This window comes from Microcaecilia unicolor, chromosome 2, assembly GCF_901765095.1.
Source record: "Microcaecilia unicolor chromosome 2, aMicUni1.1, whole genome shotgun sequence".
In the NCBI taxonomy this organism is placed as follows: Eukaryota; Metazoa; Chordata; class Amphibia; order Gymnophiona; family Siphonopidae; genus Microcaecilia; species Microcaecilia unicolor.
The window spans coordinates 657125088-657148438 of record NC_044032.1 but is presented as its reverse complement, the minus strand read 5'-3'; the positions used below and the strand labels follow the sequence as shown (position 1 = coordinate 657148438).

At 44.7% G+C, this 23351-nt stretch overlaps 1 protein-coding gene across 4 annotated transcripts in view; it reads left to right on the top strand.

Annotated features, from left to right (window-relative positions):
* Window positions 1–23351, top strand: part of PDE5A (phosphodiesterase 5A) — a 313971-nt gene that overhangs the window by 284839 nt on the left and 5781 nt on the right. For all 4 annotated transcript variants that reach the window (XM_030191794.1, XM_030191791.1, XM_030191793.1 and 1 more), the window contains exons 18-19: window positions 7832–7895; window positions 14331–14405. In XM_030191794.1, coding sequence (XP_030047654.1) covers window positions 7832–7895; window positions 14331–14405 — 139 coding nt within the window. The remainder of the gene's footprint in view (window positions 1–7831; window positions 7896–14330; window positions 14406–23351) is intronic.

The following is a 23351-nucleotide window of genomic DNA, read 5'->3' as shown; positions in this document are numbered from 1 at the left end:
GCAGGTACCATCCTCCTCCTGGAGATCAAATGAGTGCTTCCCTCCTAAGTCCTGAATTCTATTAAAGAAGTGTGAGGCAAAATCCTCCCATAAATTGGTCAGTGCTTGATCCTCTTCCCATGAGCTCATGCTCAGAGGCTGACACTAACAACATGTGGAGGGGCATAATCAAACGGGGACAACCATCTGTAAGGGCGCCCATCTCTAAGGACGTCCCAGTGAAGGGGCGGGGAAACCGCTATTATCAAAACAAGATGGGCGTCCATCTTTCATTTCGATAATACGATCGGGGACGCCCAAATCTCAACATTTAGGTCGACCTTAGAGATCCAATTTCCTCTGGAGTCTTTCATGAGGTACTTTGTCAAACGTCCAGAAAATCCAGATACACAATATCAACTGGTTCACCTTTGTCCACATGTTTGTTCACCCCTTCAAAGAAATATAGTAGATTGGTGAAGCAAGATTTTTCTTCATTAAATCCATGTTGACTTTGTCTCATTAATCCATGCTTTTGAATATGTTCTCTAATTTTGTTCTTTATAATAGTCTGTACCATTTTGCCTGGCACCGACGTCAGACTCACCGGTCTATAATTTCCCAGATCTCCCCTGGAACCTTTTTAAAAAATCAGCTTTACATTGGCCACCTTCCAATCTTCCGGTACCACGCTCTATTTTAAGGATAAATTACATATTACTAACAATAGCTCTGCAAGTTCATTTTTCAGTTCTATCAGTACTCTGGGATGAATACCATCTGGTCCAGGAGATTTGCTACTCTTCAGTTTGTAGAACTGCTCCATTACATACTCCAGGTTTATAGAGAATTCATTCAGTTTCTCCAACTTGTCAGCTTCAAATACCATTTCTGGGACCATTATCTCACCCAAATCTTCCTCGGTGAAGACAGAAGCAAAGAATTCATTTAATCTCTCCGCTACGGCTTTGTCTTCCCTGATCGCCCCTTTTACTCCTCGGTCATCTAGCGGTCCAACCGATTCTTTTGCCGGCTTCCTGCTTTTAATATACCTAAACAAAAATTTCTATGTGTTTTTGCCTCCAACGCAATCTTTTTTCGAAGTTCCCTAATTGTGAAATAACCAAAAAGTGAAGTAAAATATTAATAGCAGAAGTACTTAGTAGAGGCTGAATGGATCTGATTAGATGTAGTTTGTGAAAACATTGTTGGACTACTTTAGAGATCTACTCATGGAAAGAGAGGGAAGAATCAATTATAAATCCTAAAATGCATGTGGAATGTGTTACAGTAACAGAAAAGCCATTTAAGAGAATAGGAGAGGTTAAAGATAATTGCCCAGTGGACCAGGCTCCCTCTTTCCCAGAATGTTGCCCAGTTCCTAACAAATCTAAATCCCTCATTCCTGCACCACTGTCTCAACCACACAATGAGACTTCAGAGCTCTGCCTGCCTTTTGGGTCCTGCGCATGGAATGGGGAGCATCTCTGAAAATGCGACCCTGGAGGATCTGGACTTCTGCTTTCTACCTAAAAGCCTAATTTGGCTTCCAGAACCTCCCTTCCACATTTTCCTATGTCATTGGTACCCACATGTACGAAAACAGTGGGCTGCTCCCCAGCACTATCTAAAATCCTATCTCTGTGAAGCGTGAGGTCCGCCACCTTCGTACCAGGCAGGCAAGTGACCAGGCGATCCTCGCATCCATCAGCCACCCAGTTATCTACATGCCTAATGATCGAATCACAAACTACAACATCTGTCCTAACCCTTCCGTCCTAGACAGAAGCTCCTGGACACACATCCTCAGTGTGAGAGGATATTGTATCCCCTTTTGGGCAGGTCCTGGCTACAGGATTACTTCCTATTTCACCAGAGTTATGCTCTCCTTTTGAGAGACCTTCCTCCTCCAAGGCAGCACAGGGGCTGCCAGACTGGAGGTGGGACTTCTCTACAGCGTCCCTGTAGGCCACCTTTATATACCTCTCTGTCTCCTTCAGCTCCTCCATGTCTGCTAGTCTAGCCTCAGGAGAACAGATTTGTTCTCTGAGAACTTGGAGCTCTTTGCATTGAGCACACACATATAACCTCTCGCCAACTGGGAGATAATCATACATGTGATACTTGATGCAAAAGACTGGATAGTACCCCTCTCGCTGCTGGACTGCTGTCTGCATCTTAGTATTATTGAATTGTTTAATTAAAACCTCTTAAGGTACTAGGGATATTAAATTAATATAAAGAGCCTTAAGATAATGAATTTCCTGGAAGCCAGTAAGTTGCAAGATCTGAGACAACATGGTTTTACCAAAGGTAAATCGTGCCAAACGAATCTCATTGAATTCTTTGACTGGGTGACCGGAGAATTGAATCAGGGACTTGCTATAGACGTAATCTACTTAGATTTCAGCAAAGCTTTTGACACGGTTCCCCACAGGAGGCTCTTGAATAAACTTGACAGGCTGAAGGTAGGACCCGACATGGTGAACTGGATTAGGAACTGGTTGACGGACAGACGCCAGAGGGTGGTGGTTAATGGAATTCGCTCAGATGAGGGAAAGGTGAGTAGTGGAGTGCCTCAGGGATTGGTGCTGGGGCCGATTCTGTTCAATATATTTGTGAGTGACATTGCCGAAGGGTTAGTAGGTAAAGTTTGCCTTTTTGCGGATGATACTAAGATTTGTAACAGAGTGGACACCCGGGAGGGAGTAGAAAACATGAAAAAGGATCTGCGGAAGGTAGAAGAATGGTCTAATGTTTGGCAATTAAAATTCAATGTGAAGAAATGCAAAGTGATGCACTTAGGGAATAGAAATCCACGGGAGACGTATGTGTTAGGCGGTGAGAGTCTGATATGTACGGACGGGGAGAAGGATCTTGGGGTGATAGGATCTGAAGGCGACGAAACAGTGTGATAAGGCGGTGGCCGTAGCTAGAAGGTTGCTAGGCTGTATAAGTACATAAGTACATAAGTAATGCCATACTGGGAAAAGACCAAGGGTCCATCGAGCCCAGCATCTTGTCCACGACAGCGGCCAATCCAGGCCAAGGGCACCTGGCAAGCTTCCCAAACGTACAAACATTCTATACATGTTATTCCTGGGATTTTGGATTTTTCCAAGTCCGTTTAGTAACGGTTTATGGACTTGTCCTTTAGGAAACCGTCCAACCCCTTTTTAAACTCTGCTAAGCTAACCGCCTTCACCACATTTTCCGGCAATGAATTCCAGAGTTTAATTACACGTTGGGTGAAGAAATATTTTCTCCGATTTGTTTTAAATTTACTACACTGTAGTTTAATCGCATGCCCCCTAGTCCTAGTATTTTTGGAAAGTGTGAACAGACGCTTCACATCCACCTGTTCCACTCCACTCATTATTTTATATACCTCTATCATGTCTCCCCTCAGCTGTCTCTTCTCCAAGCTGAATAGCCCTAGCCTCCTTAGTCTTTCTTCATAGGGAAGTCGTCCCATCCCCGCTATCATTTTAGTCGCCCTTCGCTGCACCTTTTCCAAGAGAGAGGTGTAACCAGCAGAAGAAAAGAGGTTTTAATTCCCCTGTATAAGTCGTTGGTGAGGCCCCACCTGGAGTATTGTGTTCAGTTTTGGAGGCCGTATCTTGCTAATGATGTAAAAAGAATTTTACAAAGCTATAAGAATGGTATGGGATTTGCGTTACAAGACGTATGAGGAGAGACTTGCGGACCTGAACATGTATACCCTGGAGGAAAGGAGAAACAGGGGTAATATGATACAGACGTTCAAATATTTGAAAGGTATTAATCTGCAAACGAACTTTTTCCGGAGATGTGAAGGCGGTAGAACTAGAGGACATGAAATTGAAGGGGGGCAGACTCAAGAAAAATGTCAGGAAGTATTTTTTCACGGAGAGAATGGTGGATACTTGGAATGTCCTCCCGCGGGAGGTGGTGGAGATGAAAACAGTAATGGAATTCAAAAATGCGTGGGATAAACATAAAGGAATCCTTTTCAGAAGAAATGGATCCTCAGAAGCGTAGCCGAGATTGGGTGGCAGAACCGGTGGTGGGAGGCGGGGCTAGTGCTGGGCAGACTTCTACGGTCTGTGCCCTGAAAATGGCAGATACAAATCAAGGTAAGGTATACACAAAAAGTAGCACATATGAGTTTATCTTGTTGGGCAGACTGGATGGACTGAGCAGGTCTTTTTCTGCCATCATCTACTATGTTACTATCCGCCTTATTTTTGAAAGACGCCCATATTTCGACCCAAATCAGGAGATGGGCGTCTTTCTCCCGTGGGCGCCCAAATCAGTATAATCAAAAGCTGATTTTGGGCATCTTCAACTGCAGTCTGTCGCAGAAACGGCCAAAGTTGACGGGGGCGTGTCGGAGACGTGGTGAAGGCGGGACTGGGGCGTGTTTATCGGCCGAGGAGAAATGGGCATCCTTGGCCGATAATCGAAAAAAGAAAGGCGTTTTTAGCGCGAATTTGGGTCACTTTTTTTGGACCCTTTTTTTTCACGAACAAGTCCCAAAAAAGTGCCCTAAGTAACCAGATGACCACCGGAGGGAATCGGGGATGACTACCCTGACTCCCCCAGTGGTCACTAACCCCCTCCGACCCAACAAAAACAACTTTAAAAACTTTTTTTTTTCAGCCTGTATGCTAGCCTCAAATGTCATACCCAGCTCCATCACAGCAGTATGCAGGTCCCTGGAGCAGTTGTTAGTGGGTGCAGTGGACTTTAGCCAGGTGGACCCAGGCACATCCCCCCCTACCTGTTACACTTGTGGTGGTAAATGGGAGCCCTCCAAACCACCCCCAAAACCCACTGTACCCACATCTAGGTGCCCCCCTTCAGCCATAAGTGCTATGGTAATGGTGTAGAGTTGTGGGGAGTGGGTTTTGGGGGGCTCAGCAAACAAGGGAAGGGAGCTGTGGACTTCAGAGTAGTTAACTTTATTTTTTTAATTGTTACATGTGCCCCCTAGGGTGCCCGGTTGGTGTCCTGGCATGTGAGGGCGACCAGTGCACTATGAATCCTGGCCCCTTCCATGACCCAATGCCTTGGATTGGTTCATTTTTGAGCTGGGCGCCTTCGGTTTCCATTATCGTTGAAAAACGATACCGCCCAGCTCAAATCTGCACAAATCCGATGCATTTGGCTGGCACAAACTGTATTATCGGAAAAAAGATGGACGCCCATATTTTTCCAAAATACAGTTTGCCCCGCCCCTTCACGTACCCGTTCTCAGAGATAGACGCCCATGGAGATGGGCGTTCACGTTCGATTATGCCCCTCTATGTAGATTATATGGTATAGTTGTGATTTGCTTCTCAAAAAGTAATTACATGTAATGTAATCTCTGTAATGAAAACTCCCCTTTTGTTATCCTAATTAGAATAAAAGTTAAGACTATAAATGAAAAGATATGCTAGGGATGGCTGGGAATGAAGACTGAACTAGGCTTTGCTGTGCCTTCTATAGGCTATCTGTTAATGTTGTAGGCTGTTGCAGAAAGTTTAAGTTTTAAAACTGGTGAAAGGGATATGGAGACTAGTTAATAAAGTTTGCTTTCTTAAATTCTAATTTTCTTTATCAATAAGCCTACAATTCTTTTTAAACCCCAATCTTTAAATCACCAAAGCGCAGAGCAAAATAATGTTCACTTACCCAGAGATATGTCCTCTTCTCTCAGAACTTCTTTGCATGTCTTTAATCTGCTGTTCCTGATCTGGTAGAAAATTCAAAAAAATGCAAAAACTCTTTCAAGGAAAAACTTCTTCTAGTGTAACCAAGTCAAATGAAAGTAACTCCAAGAATCTAAGGGGCCTTTTACAAAGGCTCAGCAAGCTTACCGCGGGCTTGCCGTGCGCCAGTTTGGCATTACCAAGGGCTATCTCAGGAGCATAGCAATAATTCTGTCCCTACTGTTTCAAAAAGTACAAAGGCCAGGGGACACTCAATGAAATTACATGGAAATACTTTTAACACAAATAAGAGGAAATATCTTCTCACCCGAAGAATAGTTAAGCTCTGGAACTCGCTGCCAGAGGATGTGGTAACTGTGGTTAGCTTATCTGGGTTAAAAAAAAAAAACGTTTGGACAAGTTCCTGAAGGAAAATCCATAGTCTTGTTATTGAGATGGACATGGGGGAAGCCACTGCTTGTCCTGGGATTGGTAGTATGGAATGTTGCTACTAATTGGGTTTCTGCCAGGTACTTGTGACCTGGATTGACCACTGTTGGAAGCAGGATACTGGATTAGATGGATCATTGGCCTGACCCAGTATGGCTATTCTTATGTTCTTATTGATAAATATTTATGCATTTAACCATTGACCATGTTTCCCATTACCCTTATTGCCACCCCATATCCATTCCTCTCCATTGTCCTATGCCTAACTCCCAACGCTCATTTCCTTTCGCACCCAATTCCTCTTATGTTCAATTTACTTATCCGTTAACCCCATTAATATTGCATTTACTACAAACTGTATATTCTTCTTACGACTTTGTAATTCTTTATATTGTTACTATGTAAGCCACATTGAGCCTGCCATGTGTGGGAATGCGCGGGGTACAAATGTAATAAATAATAAAAATTGAGGCTACATTTAGATTCTTGGGGTTACTCCTTCCTGATCTGATTACAGAAAATCCTTTCCTCCATGAAGTCCTCAACCTCACCTCACTGCAAGTCCTTATGCAGGGGGAGCAGTGTTGCATCCCTAACCACTGGAAGGGGGCCAGTGTCTATTTGGTTCTTAAAAACAAAACAGATTTGGAGCCACTAACAATTTTGCGTTATGATCCAGTCTATAATATACCATCTACAATATTTCTAAGAACAAAAAGAAAGCTTCACTTCAACAATTATCCACCAATATTGATAAAACCCATGACCTTCCTCCTGGGTATAGTACTAAAATAGCTTTTGTGCCTATAGTCAGTGAAGGCAGATTCAACCTTGACACACTGGTACAGATGCCATTGGGATCCCCATTGTGGTCCTGTTGGATCTAAATGCCACATTTGATTTGGTTGATCACATTTGATGGGCTCTTTCTGTCTTGCCTTGGTGATCTTTGTCTTGGGGTGACTGTTCTTTCCTGCTTCAGTTTTTCCTTTGTGATAGAACACTTCAGGTTGGTCGTCTCCCTTCCGTCCCTCAGGGCTCTATTTCGACACGATCCTTAGTATGAATGTTAGGTACATTATTTCACTGTCTCTCCCACACATGCACATGCAAATGCTGATCATGATTTGATTTTTTTTTTTCATAGTACACTGTCTTGATATTATTGACGTGCTGGAAGGTCGAATCAGATTAATCCTCCCGTGTTCTTTATGGTCAAGTTTCAAGGTGTTGATGCTGGTCCATTGGGCTCTGCATGTCAACATCCCCACATAGTTTATCAGACGTTATTGCCCCCTTCATCCTTTCCAGTACTCTGAGCTCATCACTGAGAAATCTCATTCATCTCCCAGAATACGTCCAGTAGACTTGAGCCATCTTTTCCTAATTTCAAAGCAGGTTTCCCCTCTGTGCTAATGTTATTTTTGAGTGTGACATTGTATATCCTCTTAATAATTATGTGCTATAGTTAGGTCACTTTTCTTTCTGTTTTTACTTTTTCTTGATCTTTTGTCTACCATTTGTAAATAACCAAGGAGCGTAAATCAGAAACGAAAAACTGAAGCAAGGTAAATGTTGTATAGTTTCAATATGGACTGAAAGTCACGGATCCCAGCAACAGCTCCTTGGTGATATTACACGTCTCTGTTTAACAACCCCTGTTTTGTTTCTCATCATACCGAACCTCATAACAGTGACATCTGTCTCACACTGTTTCTCTCTTTCAGCGCTATGTTGATGACCGCTTGTGACCTGTCAGCAGTAACCAAACCTTGGCCTGTTCAGCAGCGTGTATGTATCTCGTATCACATAGGTGAATTATCTGTTGATGTTTAATAGCAGTATAAGCTCTCTACAAGGTGGGTCATGCTCTCTCGCACCTGATTTGAAGTTCTCACAAACATACTAGTAGCTCGGAGAGCACATGTTATACATGCTGAGACACAGGGCAGACATTTGAGAAGCATTCCAAATCCCACCTGCAAGCTGTATCTCCTTTGGCTTTAGGCAGGCTTAGGCCCTGCTGTGATATAGGGGCTCATGGCAATTGCCCAGGTGCACACCTGCTAAAGCCCTGGCAACAAGAGACGTAGGTAAAAGGGCTGCACATCTGGCTGAACAAATGTATACAAAGTGTAGCTATGGAATTGTTATACACACACTCTGAAATATTCTGTAAAGATGCTTCATAAATCTAACCTATGATATCAGTAGCAGGGTGTGTCTGTCCGTATTAGGTGATGTGTGCATGTATATAGCTCATGATGATACAGTAGCTTTTGGGGGGAATTTATTTTTTATTCATTTATTTTAAAAATCTTATTCCGCTCTATCCAACCATTCTAGGTGCGTTGCAGTTATAACATATACAACAATATTAATCACATAAAACGTTATACTAGACCCAACAACCCACTTCTGGTAATCAAGATGGAAGGGGTAAGGAGTTGTGCACCAGCAACTCCTCCCAAGGCATTTCCCAGGCAGAAGACCATTTTGCAGAGAGAGGGAAAGGCACAGACTGGAAGGCAGTACCTGCCTGTCCAGTATAGTCAAGAAGAGCAGGAGCCAACAGTGTCTTCTCCATGAACATGAAAAGGTTAAGGAGGGAGAAGGAAGATATCGAGAGGACCTTAGGGAGAGAGGAAAAGAGGGCATCTTGGGAGGGGGAAGGAAAAATGAAGAGAATGCCTTTGGGAAGGGTGGGGATGAAGAAGAGAGACAAACTGCATGTGCTTTATGGAGGGGAGGGGGGATAGAGAGAGAAAGGGAGAAGTGTCTTAGGGATAGAGGAAGAAAGGAAGAGAAAGAGGTTCCTTTAGGTGAGGGAGATGAAGAGAGAGAAATTGAGTGCCTTTTGGGGAGGAAAAGAGCGAGTATGTGCCTTTGGGATGGGGGATGGAAAGGGGGGGAATAGAGAGAGAGAGAGTGCCTTTGGGAGGGGGAAGAGAATGGAGACAGTGTGCAGAGAGTGGTATGGAAGAGCGCCTTGATGGTCATTAGGGAAGGGGGAGAATACGTTGGGGGCACCACAAATGTTTTCCAGGTGTCTGCTTGTAGTCAAATGAGTTGACCATCAGCCTGGGAGGACATTTTGAAATGAAGCAGTACTAGCCCTAGAAACAGAGAAAAATGGAGGCAGATAAAGACCATATGGCCTATCCAGTTTGCTCATCCATGCCATCTACTCTCCCTGTCATTCCCTTTAAGATCCTTTGTACTTGTCCTAAACTCTCTTGAATTCAGATACTAAAACTGTCTCTGTTCAAATCCAGCTACTTTTCTCTCCTTTTTATCAGTAAGGTCTCCCTGACTTTTTGCCACCATTGAGGGTGACCCCCACCTATCTGCTTTTTTCCAACCTCCTCTCTGTTAAAAGGTCTGTAGCTGCCCATTGTGGGGCTCAAACCCATGACCCTGAGATTAAGAGTCTTATGCTCTACCAACTGAGCTAGCCCTGTCCAATAAGCAAATTCACACATTCGCTTTGATTTGTGGCAAACTGAGCCTGATGGGTTCCTGAGGAAGGATTTGGAGTCCAAAACGGGGCTATGTTGAACCCACACTGGTTACAATTGAAGAACACTATTTTCTCCTAGGACAAGCAGGCTGCTTGTTCTCTTATGTGGGTCGCCGTCCACAGAGGCCCCAGGAACGGAAGATTTTCCAGCAAAATCTAAAAAGAAGTGCGAATGCATGACCATCTTCCCGCGCGTGTCCGTTCCCGCCTCAGTTTTTTTTTTTTCCACGGTGGAGAGTGGCTGCTTGTCGGTCTCTCTCCCTCAGGTCCCAGGAAAAACGTAGGCGCTTTTTGTGTGCTGTTTGCCGCTTTTTTCTTGTTTCACATCGCCTTTTTTTGTTTTTTCCAGTTAAAAAAAAAGAACCCTTTTTTCCTTTCTAAGTTTTGTTTCGTTTCCGTTGCGGCCTTTTTTGGGTCGCACGTCTGCGGTACCCCTTTTTTGTGCCCTGAGTTGGCACAATCGAACCGTTTGACTTTGCCGCTGTGATTTCTCCGCTGATGTCATCGAAGCCTTCCAGCTGCTTCAAGAAGTGTGCTCGGTGCCAGCGGTCGATCTCGGTCACTGACCCGCACTCCTGGTGCATCCAGTGCCTTGGGCCCGACCATCGCCCAGATGCTTGCAAGTTGTGTCTTATCTTGAAAAAGCGGACACAGGCGTTGAGAAGAGCTCTTCGGGACCGTCTTTTCGGAGCTCCGACTGATTCCTCAGCGTCGACATCGGTACTGAGGTCAGCGGAGGCGGTATTGGCACCGGGGATGGCATCGACATCGGGAGCGCAGGTAATGGCTGTCCAAACTTCACTTGTAGCTGGAAGTAGTGAGCCATCGAGTGGGTCTCCACCTGTTTCGAAGGCTCCTGCTGTGCAGGCCCACCGGGACCGACCGGTGTCTGACCCGACCCCGAGGAGGTGTGTGGATTCCACGTCCTCCTTGTCGGTACCGAGGAGTACCGGTGACGTGCTTCGAGCGAAGGCGAAGAAGCATTGGCACCGGTCTCCCTCGAGGCACGGTACCAGGAACTCTGGGGCGTCGAGGGATTCGGCACCTGGAAAGCGCTGACACCGGGAGGAGTGCTCACCCTCCATACAAGAGGTGTCGGTGTGTCGATCTTCGGACAGCCCGGTACCGCCTCCCAGGCCTTCACAGATTCTGACCTCGACTCTGGTACCGGCCCCACAGCCTTCCTTGACAGCAACTCTGGAGGAGAGCATTCGAGCCATTCTTCTGGGTCTTCTGGAAGGGCTTCTGCATCTGTCTGTTCCGGTACCGGGGGTGCTTGCGCCCTCGGTACCATCCGTGCCTGTGGTGAGGTCCCCGATGCTGGTACCACTTATGGCATCAGCCTTGGCTGCCACCCAGGTCAACTCCCCATCGAGACGTTGATGGAGGGAGCTTCATCGCCGCCGGCATGGGAGTCGACCTCTCGACATCGCCATCGAGGACATGGTTCCTCAGCGTCGAGACGGGCCCGGTTTCAGACTGTAGTTCATGAACTCTTGTCCGATACCGAGGAGGATGCCTCCTGGGATGAAGGGGAAGACCCCAAATATTTCTCTTCCAAGGAGTCTTGTGGTCTTCCTTCTGATCCCACTCCTTCACCTGAGAGGAAGCTTTCTCCGCTGGAGAGTCTGTCCTTCTCCTCCTTTGTCCGGGAAATGTCTGTGGGCATTCCCTTCCCTGTGGTAAGTGAGGATGAGCCCAGGACTGAGATGCTCGAGGTCCTGGACTATCCTTCGCCACCTAAGGAGTCATCCACTGCTCCTCTGCATAATGTCCTTAAGGAGACATTGCTGAGGAATTGGATGAAACCGTTATCTAATCCCACCATACCCAAGAAAGCGGAGTCCCAGTATCAGATCCATGGAGAACCTGAGTTGATGAGGCTGCAATTACCTCACGACTCTGCGGTTGTGGATTCTGCTCTCAAGAGAGCCAGAAGTACTAGAGATTTCGCCTAGCGAGAGGCTAGGACTTTAGACTCTCTTGGGAGGAAGGCCTACCAGTCCTCTATGCTCGTGTCCAAAATTCAGTCCTACCAGCTCTCTGAAGACAGCAGGCTGATTGTTCTCACCAACCCACCCACCTCCCCTTTGGAGTTGTTGTTGTTTATTCTTTATTTGCTTTTCATTTAACTGAGGCGGGAACGGACGCGCACGGGTGGGAAGATGGCCGCGCATGCGCAGTGCGTCCGTCCCGCACCCTACTGGATGTCGCAAAGCTTTTTAGATTTTGTTGGAAAATCTTCCATTCCTGGGGCTGCTGTGGATGCCGACCCACATGTGAGAACTATCAGCCTGCTTTCCTCGGAGAATACCTGCTACAGGTAAGTATCTTTACTTTACATAAGTTCGGTTCTCCTTTGTTTTCCAGTTCCCCCCCCCCCCCCCCCCAGCCATACATTTTGACTGAGGGATATAAGTTGGTGGACTCCTCCACATCTCAACATCTTTAGCGATATATATTTTGTACTAGAGAGACAATTGCTTGCTATATAATGACACTATGAACACTGTTTTATTTCACAGAAACACACTTTGGAAACTCTATGATGGTGTAAGACTAAGGCATGAAAACTCTTAAACGCTAAAGCCAATCTAATGTAAGCCGCTATGGGATCTAGTAATGCCATTATAAAACACTACCTCATTGATTCGGGATGGTGTTTTACACAATGCGAGTCCCAATACACAAAAACGTCCGTATTTTGTTTTGGTTTTAATATATTCTCATTTTTGCCTCTCTTGGGTGTTATTTTTAGGAAGATATTTCACTTTACATAAATGTACTGGAGGCAAGGCCCTTACAGTTGAAAGGAAACTCTGACAAGGGGGCATAAGATGAAGGTGAAAGGGGATAGACTCAGAAGTAACCTGAAGAAATACTTCTTCAAAGAAAGGGTGTGGAATTCGTGGGATGGCCTCCCAGTGGAAGTGGTGGAGACAAAAACAGTATCTGAATTCAAGAGAGCTTGGGACAAGTACATTGAACCTCTAAGGAAGTGATAGGGGGGAGTAGATGATATGGATGGGCAGACTGGATAGGCCATATGGTCTTTATCTGGCTAAAGTTTTTATTTTCTGTGTATGGAAAGCAAGGCTGGGCATGAACTTGGGCGTACATACATCAAGAAGGAGACTGAAGATGCATTGGGCTGCAGAGACATGATGAGAGAAGCTGGAGAGACATTGGGCTGCAGAGATGGAAAGAAAGTGACTGGGGTGCATTGGGCTGCAAGACTTGATGAGAGAGGCTTGGGAGACATTGGGCTGCAGAGACATGATGAGAGAAGCTGGAGAGACATTGGGCTGCAGAGGTGTGATGAGAGTGACTGGAGTGCATTGGGCTGCAAGACTTGATGAGAGAGGCTTGGGAGACATTGGGCTGCAGAGACATGATGAGAGAATCTGGAGAGACATTGGGCTGCAGAGATGTGATGAGAGAAGCTGGAGAGACATTGGGCTGCAGAGATGTGATGAGAATGACTGGGGTACATTGGGTTGCAAGACTTGATGAGAGAGGCTTGGGAGACATTGGGCTGCAGAGACATGATGAGAGAAGCTGGAGAGACATTGGGCTGCAGAGGTGTGATGAGAGTGACTGGAGTGCATTGGGCTGCAGAGATGCGATAAGAGAAGCTGGAGAGACATTGGGCTGCAGAGATGTGATGAGAGTGACTGGGGTACATTGGGTTGCAAGACTTGATGAGAGAGGCTTGGGAGACATTGGGCTGCAGAGACATGATGAGAGAAGCTGGAGAGACATTGGGCTGCAGAGGTGTGATGAGAGTGACTGGAGTGCATTGGGCTGCAGAGACATGATGAGAGAAGCTGGAGAGACATTGGGCTGCAGAGATGTGATAAGAGAAGCTGGAGAGACATTGGGCTGCAGAGATGCGATGAGAGTGACTGGGGTACATTGGGCTGCAAGACTTGATGAGAAAGGCTTGGGAGACATTGGGCTGCAGAGACATGATGAAAGAAGCAGGAGAGACATTGGGCTGCAAGACTTCATGAGAGGCTTGGGAGACATTTGGGCTGCAGAGACATGATGAAAGAAGCAGGAGAGACATTGGGCTGCAAGACTTGATGAGAGGCTTGGGAGACATTTGGGCTGCAGAGACATGATGAAAGAAGCAGGAGAGACATTGGGCTGCAAGACTTGATGAGAGAAGCTGGAGAGACATTGGGCTGCAGAGATGTGATAAGAGAAGCTGGAGAGACATTGGGCTGCAGAGATGCGATGAGAGTGACTGGGGTACATTGGGCTGCAAGACTTGATGAGAAAGGCTTGGGAGACATTGGAGTGCAGAGACATGATGAGAGAAGCAGGAGAGATGGGCAGAGACACAAACAGTAATGGATACTAGCCAGGTAGCGACGTCTGAGAGAGAATGTGACTAGGAATGAAGGCAGTGAGCTAGATTCTCACCCATATCGCCTCAGTCACGTGACATGCCAAGGCTGATCCTTTTATTAAAGAGAACAGGGTCTTATCTTGCAAACATTCACAATATGTATGTTTGCCAGCAATAAATCACAAAAAAAACTTGATACACAAATGACAGCAATCATAATTTATCTCAGAACAAAAAAGTGGGAAAAATAATGTTCCATCTAATGAACCTTCCTTGGCAAGGGGAATAGAGCGGGCATCATCTGTTTCCCTGTGCTTACAGTTTGATCTCTGTCTTGTAATATTCATTCCAGGTTGCAGAGCTGGTGGCGTCTGAATTTTACGAACAAGGCGATAAAGAGAGGAGAGAGCTCCATATAGAACCTATAGTAAGTAGTCCTGGTTTAATTCTGGCTGCCATCCTCGATCTGGCTAACACTGTGCTCTGTGCAAGCTCTGGAACATTCTTAGAGTTATCATTGCCAACATAAGAGTTGTCAGGGAGGGATGAGGAGACATTCAGATATCTCATGCTATGACGCTGAAGTCAAACAGACTGAGGAAGAATGTGAGAAAACATTTCTTCATGATGGTCTCCTGGGATAGTGATAAGGCATATGATACACAGAGGGGATCCCTGGTTTTGAAGAAATGATAGAACTGGGCACATTGTCCTTCTCAACTGTTCCTTTCTTTGTAATTTAGAAGTTTCCTCTGTATCCTTCCCTTTGGGCTTCTGCTTAATTGGAATCAGGACTATTTTGGGAGCAAGGGTGAGACAGTTACAGTCTGGGTCAGCAATGAGGCTAGCGACAGAGAGTTTGATGGCGACAAGGTATGCAAGAACTTTCTGCAACTGCTTTCTCGATAGCGAGGCCGTGTTTCTGGAACGCTCTGCCAGAAATGTTGAGGCTGTGCCGCTGCGTGCAACAGTTTAAGACGCTTTTGAAAACTCATCTTTTTGTGAATTCATGTTACTGAAAGGAAGCCTGATTGAGAATTATTTATTTATTACATTTGTATCCTACATTTTCCCGCATAGCAGTAGGCTCAATGTGGCTTACAGGTTCCGAAGAGGAGAGTACCAACTCCGGGAATATATACAGAGTGGAAAATAAAGTAACAGTAGGTGCAAGGAAGCTGATAAGGTTCCGGAAAAGAGAATATAACTCTGGGACGAATATATAGTAGCATATAGAGAGAAGCAGGTCCGGTCTTAGCAAGTGCGGGGCCCTATGCAGACCAATTTGGTGGGGCCCCATCCTAGCCCCGCCCCACTGTAGCTCTGCCCCATTGATACGATTATTCCATTTTTAGAACATTTTTTAATGAAATTTCAAATAACGACAAATGAAGCTAAACTTGTACAAAAAAAACTGATTGAAATAATAAGCACAATGCTATCATGAAACCTCCCCTCCCCAGAAATTATTCAGTTCAAGTCCACTACAATTAGTAGTTCCAATTCTCATAACAAAGGAGAATAAAGGAAAAATATTAAGAAAAGATTCAGTACTTTCAAATTCCCCTATTACTCTGTAACCCATATATGCAATAAAATAAAAATGAAATGAAAAGATATACAATAAAATTAAGTGATGTGTAAAATATAATGTACAATATAAAAACCTATAGACCCCCAAGGTATTAAAATTGTTTTAAAATATATACCACAACTCTCTGATTCAAGAAGACTCCGACTCTGTCTGTCATCCATAATTGTCTGACAACACACAGAAAAAAAATAAGTAAAAATAAAATAGACACAATTAATACCTTATACACCAATATACCAGCCATACGGAAAATGCAGACCGTCAACAATATGAAGCTAGCAAGGGATCATAATACCACAATTCTCATGTAGAGCCACAAATCACCCTTTTAGAGGTAGTGTGTCATGATTTAGGCTCTACACCCATTCTGATGTTTGGTGCCACCTTAGTAAGGCCAACACACTATCTCTCCACTGCAAAATACTGTACACAAACTTGTGCAAAAACACACTCATAACCTTAACAAACCATAAACAGCACTAATTCCAAGGACAGGACGAGCTACAACCTTATGCGTGGCATGGAAAGGCAACTGTAATTACACTGGGCTCTAAAACACCAGTACATAACCTAGTGAAAAAAAAAGGGGCTGCAAACTATACACTAGCAGAATACTGCACCTTCCTTGATCACACCTGAAAAACACATGAAGGCAAAATACTGAACTGGAAAGTTACCTCAAGAAGTCAGACTCAGCATGCAGCAATACTACAAAAATTGAAACTTACTTGAAAAATATCACAGATGCACATTTCCAAAAACTATTCAAATTACAGCCCACCAGATAGAACAAATGTGGGGACTAAACTTCCATCCAATATCCTATTAGTGTCCCAAACATATATATTCACTGCAGGGTTTACAAATTTTTATATTCATCCACGATTTACTCCAAATTATTTTCGGGGTTCATCAGATCTAACTGCCTCTCACATCCATCTGAACAGTTATGTTCTTTGCGTCACAAGCGCAATGATGTGGTGCAAATCCTCATTGAATCCCCTTCTTATCATTCATATCACACTGTTTAATTTCCAAGTCGTATAATTTATGTAATCCAGCAAAACTGTTTTTAATAATAAAATATGCCCAACATATCTCAGTGCATAAACTTATCTTTAAATGACGGCAGCTTGTAAACGCTAGGGAACCCCCACCATTTCCAAAAACTGACATATTCCAATTAATAAATCCTGAATAAAATAGTTGTCTGGTAACTTCGTTTTTCTGATCATGCTGGCTCAGTATCCGATTGTGCTGCTATCTGTCCTCTTAACTCCGTTTCCAGGGCTTCCTTTCCATTTATTTCTTTACTTTCCGCCTTTCTTCTTCATTTCTTGCCCTACATCCGTAAGTAAAAGCTGGGTCCTCTGCAGACTTGACTGTCCAGTGGATCCAGCTTCTGCCTATTTTCTATATCCATGTGCACTTTTTCTCCTCTCTTCCTTTTCCCTCACCTCATCGCCTTCCTCACTCTTCCCTCGCCTCCATCCATGTCCAGCATTTCTTCTCTCTCCTCCATCCACCCATGTCCAGCAACCCTCCTGTCCCCCCTGCCATCCATCTATGTCCAGCAACCCCCCCCCCGTCCCCTCTGCCATCCACCTATGTCCAGAAACCCCCCTCCCCTGCCATCCACCCATGTCCAGCGACCCTCCTGTCCTCCCTGCCCACCCCTGCCATCCACCTATGTCCAGAAACCCTCCTCCCCTCCATCCACCCATGTCCAGCGACCCTCCTGTCCCCCCTGTCATCCATCTATGTCCAGCAACCCCCCGTCCCCTCTGCCATCCACCTATGTCCAGAAACCCCCCTCCCCTGCCATCCACCCATGTCCAGCGACCCTCCTGTCCCCCCTGCCCTCCCCTGCCAACTGCCATCCACCTATGTCCAACCCCCCCTCCCCTGCCATCCACCCATGTCCAGTGACCCTCCTGTCCTCCCTGCCCGCCCCTGCCATCCACCTATGTCCAGAAACCCCCCTCCCCTGCCATCCACCCATGTCCAGTAACCCCCCCCCCCCCCCCGTCCCCCATGCCCTCCACCCATGTCCAGCACGCGACTCTCCTCGTTTCCCTGCTCCCCCTCTAAGCACCTGAGCCCCCCTCCCGTCTGAGCCCCCCCCCTCCCCGACCCGTCAAACGACCCTCTTCTGCCACCCGACCCGGCCGGCACCTCACCTGACCCAACATTTTTTAAAAAATCTTCAAGCGGCGATGCCTGCGTCTGACTAGAAGAAGAAAAACCGCTTCGCAGTTCGTCCATTGGCCGGCCTTCCCTCATGTCACGCCCTCTGATGTAACTTCTGCAAGGGTGGGACATGAGGGAAGGCCGGCCAATGGACGAACTGCGAAGCGGTTTTTCTTCTAGTCAGACGCAGGCATCGCCGCTTGAAGATTTTTTTTTTTAAATGTTGGGTCAGGTGAGGTGCCGGCCGGGTCGGGTGGCAGAAGCGGGTCGGGGGGGAGGGCTCAGACGGGAGGGGGGCTCAGGTGCCTGGAGGGAGGGGGAGCAGGGGAACGCGGAGAGTCGCGTCGTTTGACATGGGTGGAGGGCGAGCGAGCAGCGGCAGTCCGGCGGCGAGGCAGAGCTGAGGCGCGCCGCGCGGGGCCCCCTTAGGCGCGGGGCCCTATGCGGCCGCCTCGGTCGCCTCTGCCTAAGACCGGCCCCTGGAGAGAAGTAATCCCAATGAGGCTGATAAGTCTCCGGGGATGGAACTACAGCTTCTAGTGAGCAATACAGAGTAGGATAAGGGTAGAAGTACACTTAATTATAACTGGAGTGGTAAAATTCATACAGTTTGAAGTAATAGGATTATGTGGAAAGGGTATTGTTCATTTATTAGTTCGATAGATGTGATGCATCGTTCATGAATTAGTTCGGGTCTGCTGGGTAGGCTTTCCGGAAGAGGTGAGTCTTCAGGTCTTTTTGGAATTTTAGATGGGTGTTCACAGTTCTAATGTTTCTAGGTAATGCATTTCAGAGCTGGGTGCAAATGTAGGAAAAGCTGGATGCATATGTTGATTTGTATTTTAGTCCTTTACAATTTGGGTAATGCAAGTTTAGAAACGTTCTTGATGATTCGATGATGTTTCTAGTTGGTAAGTCGATAAGTTTGGTCATGTAGGTTAGGGCCAGGCCATGGATTATTTTGTGGACCAGAGTGCAAATTTTGAAGGCTATTTGTTCCTTAATTGGTAGCCAGTGCAGTATTTCGCTACAGGTTTAGCATTTTGGAATCTTGTCTTTCCGAAAATGAGTCTAGCTGCCGTGTTCTGCGTAGTCTGGAGTTTCCTTAAGATTTTTCTTTGCATCCCGCAAATACGGCGTTACAGTAGTCAGTATGTGATAGTACCATAGTTTGAATTATGTTACGGAAAGTTTCCCTTGGGAAGAATTGTTTGATCCGTTTGAGTTTCCACATTGCATGGAACATTTTCTTTGTGGTGGCAGAGGCTTGGCTCTCCAAGGTTAGGTTGGTGTCAGTAGTAATTCCAAGGATCTTCAGTTTGTCCGATATTGGGAGAGTTTGTTCCGAGGTTATTATGGATGAAGGGAGGATTGTTTTGTGGTGAAAAGAGAGAATAAGGCAGTGAGTTTTTTCCTTGTTGAGTTTGAGTTTGAATGCCGATGCCCAGGCGTCCATTAAGCTTAAACTAGTCTTTATTGCAACAGTGATTTCTGTTGGATTAGAGTTGAACGGTATGTAAATGGTGACATCATCTGCATACAGAAAAGGATTAAGATTTTGCTTGTTTAGGACATGAGCAAGGGGGATCATCATCAGATTAAATAATATAGCTGAGAGTGGTGAACCCTGGGGTACTCAGCAGTCGGTACTCCATGATGGTGATATGTTTGAGTTTGTTTTTACTTGATAAGATCTCGTGGTTAGGAAACCCTTGATCCATTTGAGTATATTCCCTCCTATACCATCTTGTCGAGTATTCTTAATAGTATATAGTGGTCAACCATATCGAATGCGCTTGACGTCGAAATGCAAGAGGAATATGTTTTTACTTAATGCAATTTCCTTTTTGAACTTGGCTCGGAGAGTTACCAGGACGGTTTCCGTACTGTGGCGGGATCTGAAGCCCAACTGTGATTCATGAAGGATTGAGAAATTGTCGATGTATTCAGTAAGTTGTTTAGCTAAAATGCTTTCCATCAGTTTGGTTGTAAGTGGGATGGATGCCACAGGTCAGTAGTTGGTGATATCGTTAGTTTTCTTTTTGGTGTCTTTTGGTAATGGTGTGAACAAGAAGTTGAGGTGAGAGGTAAGTTCAGTGATGAATCGAACGGGGGGGGGGGGGGGGTTCATTAGATAATTGGGGCAGGTGTCCAATTGACAGTAGGCTGTAGAGAGCTTATTGCTCCATTCACTGGGCAAATCTTTCCTAATTGCACCCTTCTCCTCCATCGCTAACTTCAGACTCCGCTCCTTCTATCTCGCCGCACCTTATGCCTGGAATAGGCTTCCTGAGCCTTTACGTCTAGCTCCATCCCTCGCAGCCTTCAAATCCGGGCTAAAGGCCTACCTGTTTGATGCTGCTTTCAACTTCTGACTTGTAACTTTTATCTTATCCTTAGGTGTCCTTCTGTCTGTCCTTCCCTTATCCTTTTTGTTCCTGTCTGTCCTGATTTAGATTGTAAGCTCTTTTGAGCAGGGACTGTCTTTCTTCTTCATGTTCAATTGTAAAGCGCTGCGTACGACTGGTAGCGTTATAAAAGTGATTTATAGTAGTAGTATTGTTTCTTGTGTAATCTGGGCAAAATTTGTCCAAGTTTGATCAGCTGGGTATTCTTCTGAGCGTGGGTATAGCTCATTAAGGAAGGTATCAAGGTTGGTGTAGTCCTGTGACATATTTTTGCGTAGATCAACAATTTTGCCTTTGAAGTAGTTAGCAAGTTCGTCTGCTGTTGGAATTCCTGATTTTGTTGAGGACACTGGTTTTGTGTCTAGTAATTTATTCAGTAGCTTGTATAACTTTTTCATGTCTTTGTAGTCAGAACCTAGTTGTTCATTATAGTAGTTCCATTTGGATTTTTTATTTCATATTTGTATTTTCTATGTGATTCTTTCCAAGCATTTAGATTTTGATCATTTTTGTTTTTTCTCCAGCCTTGTTCGAGTTGTCTGATTCTAGATTTTAATTGTTTCACATGTTTCTTGAACCAATGGAGTCCTGTTTGGTTTGTGAGTGGTTTTTGTTCATAAAGAAGCTAATTCATTTAGAATGGTGATACATCTTGATTCCCAATCTGCAAGATAGTTGATGGAATCAGATGGAATAGACCAATTGTTGTTGTAAATTGATTGCCAAAATGCAGTTGTGTCCACTTTACCTCTGGTTTGGTAAGATTTTTTTTCATCAGCTTTGAGATGCCCATTCTTCAGCCAATGTAGGGTCAGATTTAATTTGAAGTGATCTGACCATGGAATTTCCGTCCATTTGTGGTCAATGACTTTAATGATTTGGTCTGATGCGAATTTATGGGTTAGCAGGTCAAGTGTGTGGCCTTTTCTGTGGGTGGCATTCGGATGTGGCCATTTGAAATCCCATAGTTGGAAGAATTCCTTACAATCTTGGACACCAGTTGAGTTTGGGTTTTCTAAATGAAGGTTTATGTCCCCAATGACTAGTATATTTGAGTTAGATGTACAAGTGGCCGATATGAAATCCATTAGGGTTATATATGCTTCGCTCCAAGTGCCTGGCGGTCTGTAGAACAGGACGCAATTTAGATTGCCGACTACATTTTTATGTTGCAATCTGATTGAGGCAATTTCTAGTTGAGGTGTGATTGATTCAGCAGTGTCTAAAGTGAGATAGGATCTTTAGATTATGGCAATGCTTCCGCATCTTTTACCTATTCTGGTCCAGTGTGTAATGTTGTATCTTGGAGGGCAAAGGTCCAGTATTATGGGATTTTTTTGGTCATGGATCCAGGTTTTGCTGATGAAGAGTAAATCTAAGGTTTCTGATGTGATCCAGTCTTTTATAATTTGTTTTGTGTACTGTTGATCTGGCGTTGATGTAACCTATTTGAATTGTAAGGTATGGATCTTCCATAATGGTGAAAGTGGGAACCCTTATTAGTTGTCATTTGTATGTCGATTTGGATTTATTAGAGCCTTTTTGTGTTGGTTGTGCAGTTTGTTTGTGGGACAATGCTGTGCTATTTTAAGTTCTGTTGCCGATTTGGTTGAGGTTGGTGTGTCTGGTAATCCTGAATCAGCTGTGTAGTATTGGTATGGTGTTATAATCATCGAGAGGTGTGGCTAACAGTATTTGGAGCAATGTTAAGGAGTAGATTCCTAGGAGTAATTTCATTACATTCATTCTGGCTCCTTTGTGTAATAGCGACTGCTTTTGGTTTTGCACTTTCTCAGGGGATCCTATGTGGTCTGTTGCGTGTTAAATGACTTCTAAGAATGAACTCGTGGGGAGAGTGGAGTGTTGTTAGGGGTAATGTATTTTATGAAGTGAGGTTTATCTGGACTAAGTTCATGACGTAAAGGAGAAGTATGCGTGTAAAAGTATGAGAATGATGACGGAAGAGGGTATATGAATTCATGGGTGTTTATGATATAGTACCCAGTTATGCTCTGCTTCATTTTCTCAGGGTGTATCCAGTCGACTGATAATTGTGCCGTTTAGTGTGTGAATGTATGAAGGTGAGTGTATGTTGGAATGTTGATGTAATTCGAGGACAGTCAGTCGTGGATTTTTGCTCGTGGGTCCAAGGTCGTAGGCTCCAATTGCAAACGCTTAAAAGATTCGCCAAATCTCACTGCAAACTCGACATATGTTCAAACATATGACATCGGCCCCTCAACAATTTATAAAAGACTTAACGAACCACCTGAACTTTATGCTACAAAATGGATTCTTCCCAAAAGAGAAAGGAAACATTCTACTCACTCCCATACCCAAAGATGCAAAGAAAAATGCCAGTGAACTAACCAACTATAGGCCAGTAGCATCCATTCCCTTAATAACCAAAATAACGGAAGGGATGGTGACCAAACAACTCACAAATTACTTAAACAAGTTCTCAATACTACACGACTCCCAGTCAGGATTCTGTTCCAACTACAGTACCGAAACAGTACTAGTTTCGCTCATGACTAAATTCAAACACATGATTGCAACCGGCAAGAACATATTACTTCTACAATTCGACATGTCTAGCGCCTTTGACATGGTTGATCATGGAATTCTACTACATATCCTCGAGTACTTCGGAATCGGAGGCAACATGCTCAATTGGTTCAAGGGGTTCCTAACCACACGGTCATACCAAGTGACATCAAATTCGATTACATCAGCCTCATGGACACCCGAATGCGGAGTTCCACAAGGATCCCCCCTCTCACCGACCTTATTTAACCTGATGATATCATCACTGGCCAAACTACTATCAAATCAAAACCTCAACCCATACATATACACTGATGATGTAACGATCTACATCCCATTTAAACAAGATTTAAAGGAAATCTCCAACGACATTAATCAGAGTCTACAAATCATGCATTCATGGGCAGATGCATTTCAGCTGAAACTTAACGCAGAAAAAACCCAGTGCCTAATACTCACCTCTCAACACAACACAAATTCACCACCATCAACACACCAAAACTGAATCTACCAATTTCGGACACTTTAAAAATTCTTGGAGTTACCATTGATCGACACCTAACACTTGAAAGCCACGCGAAAAACACAACCAAAAAGATGTTCCACTCAATGTGGAAATTAAAAAGAATAAGAC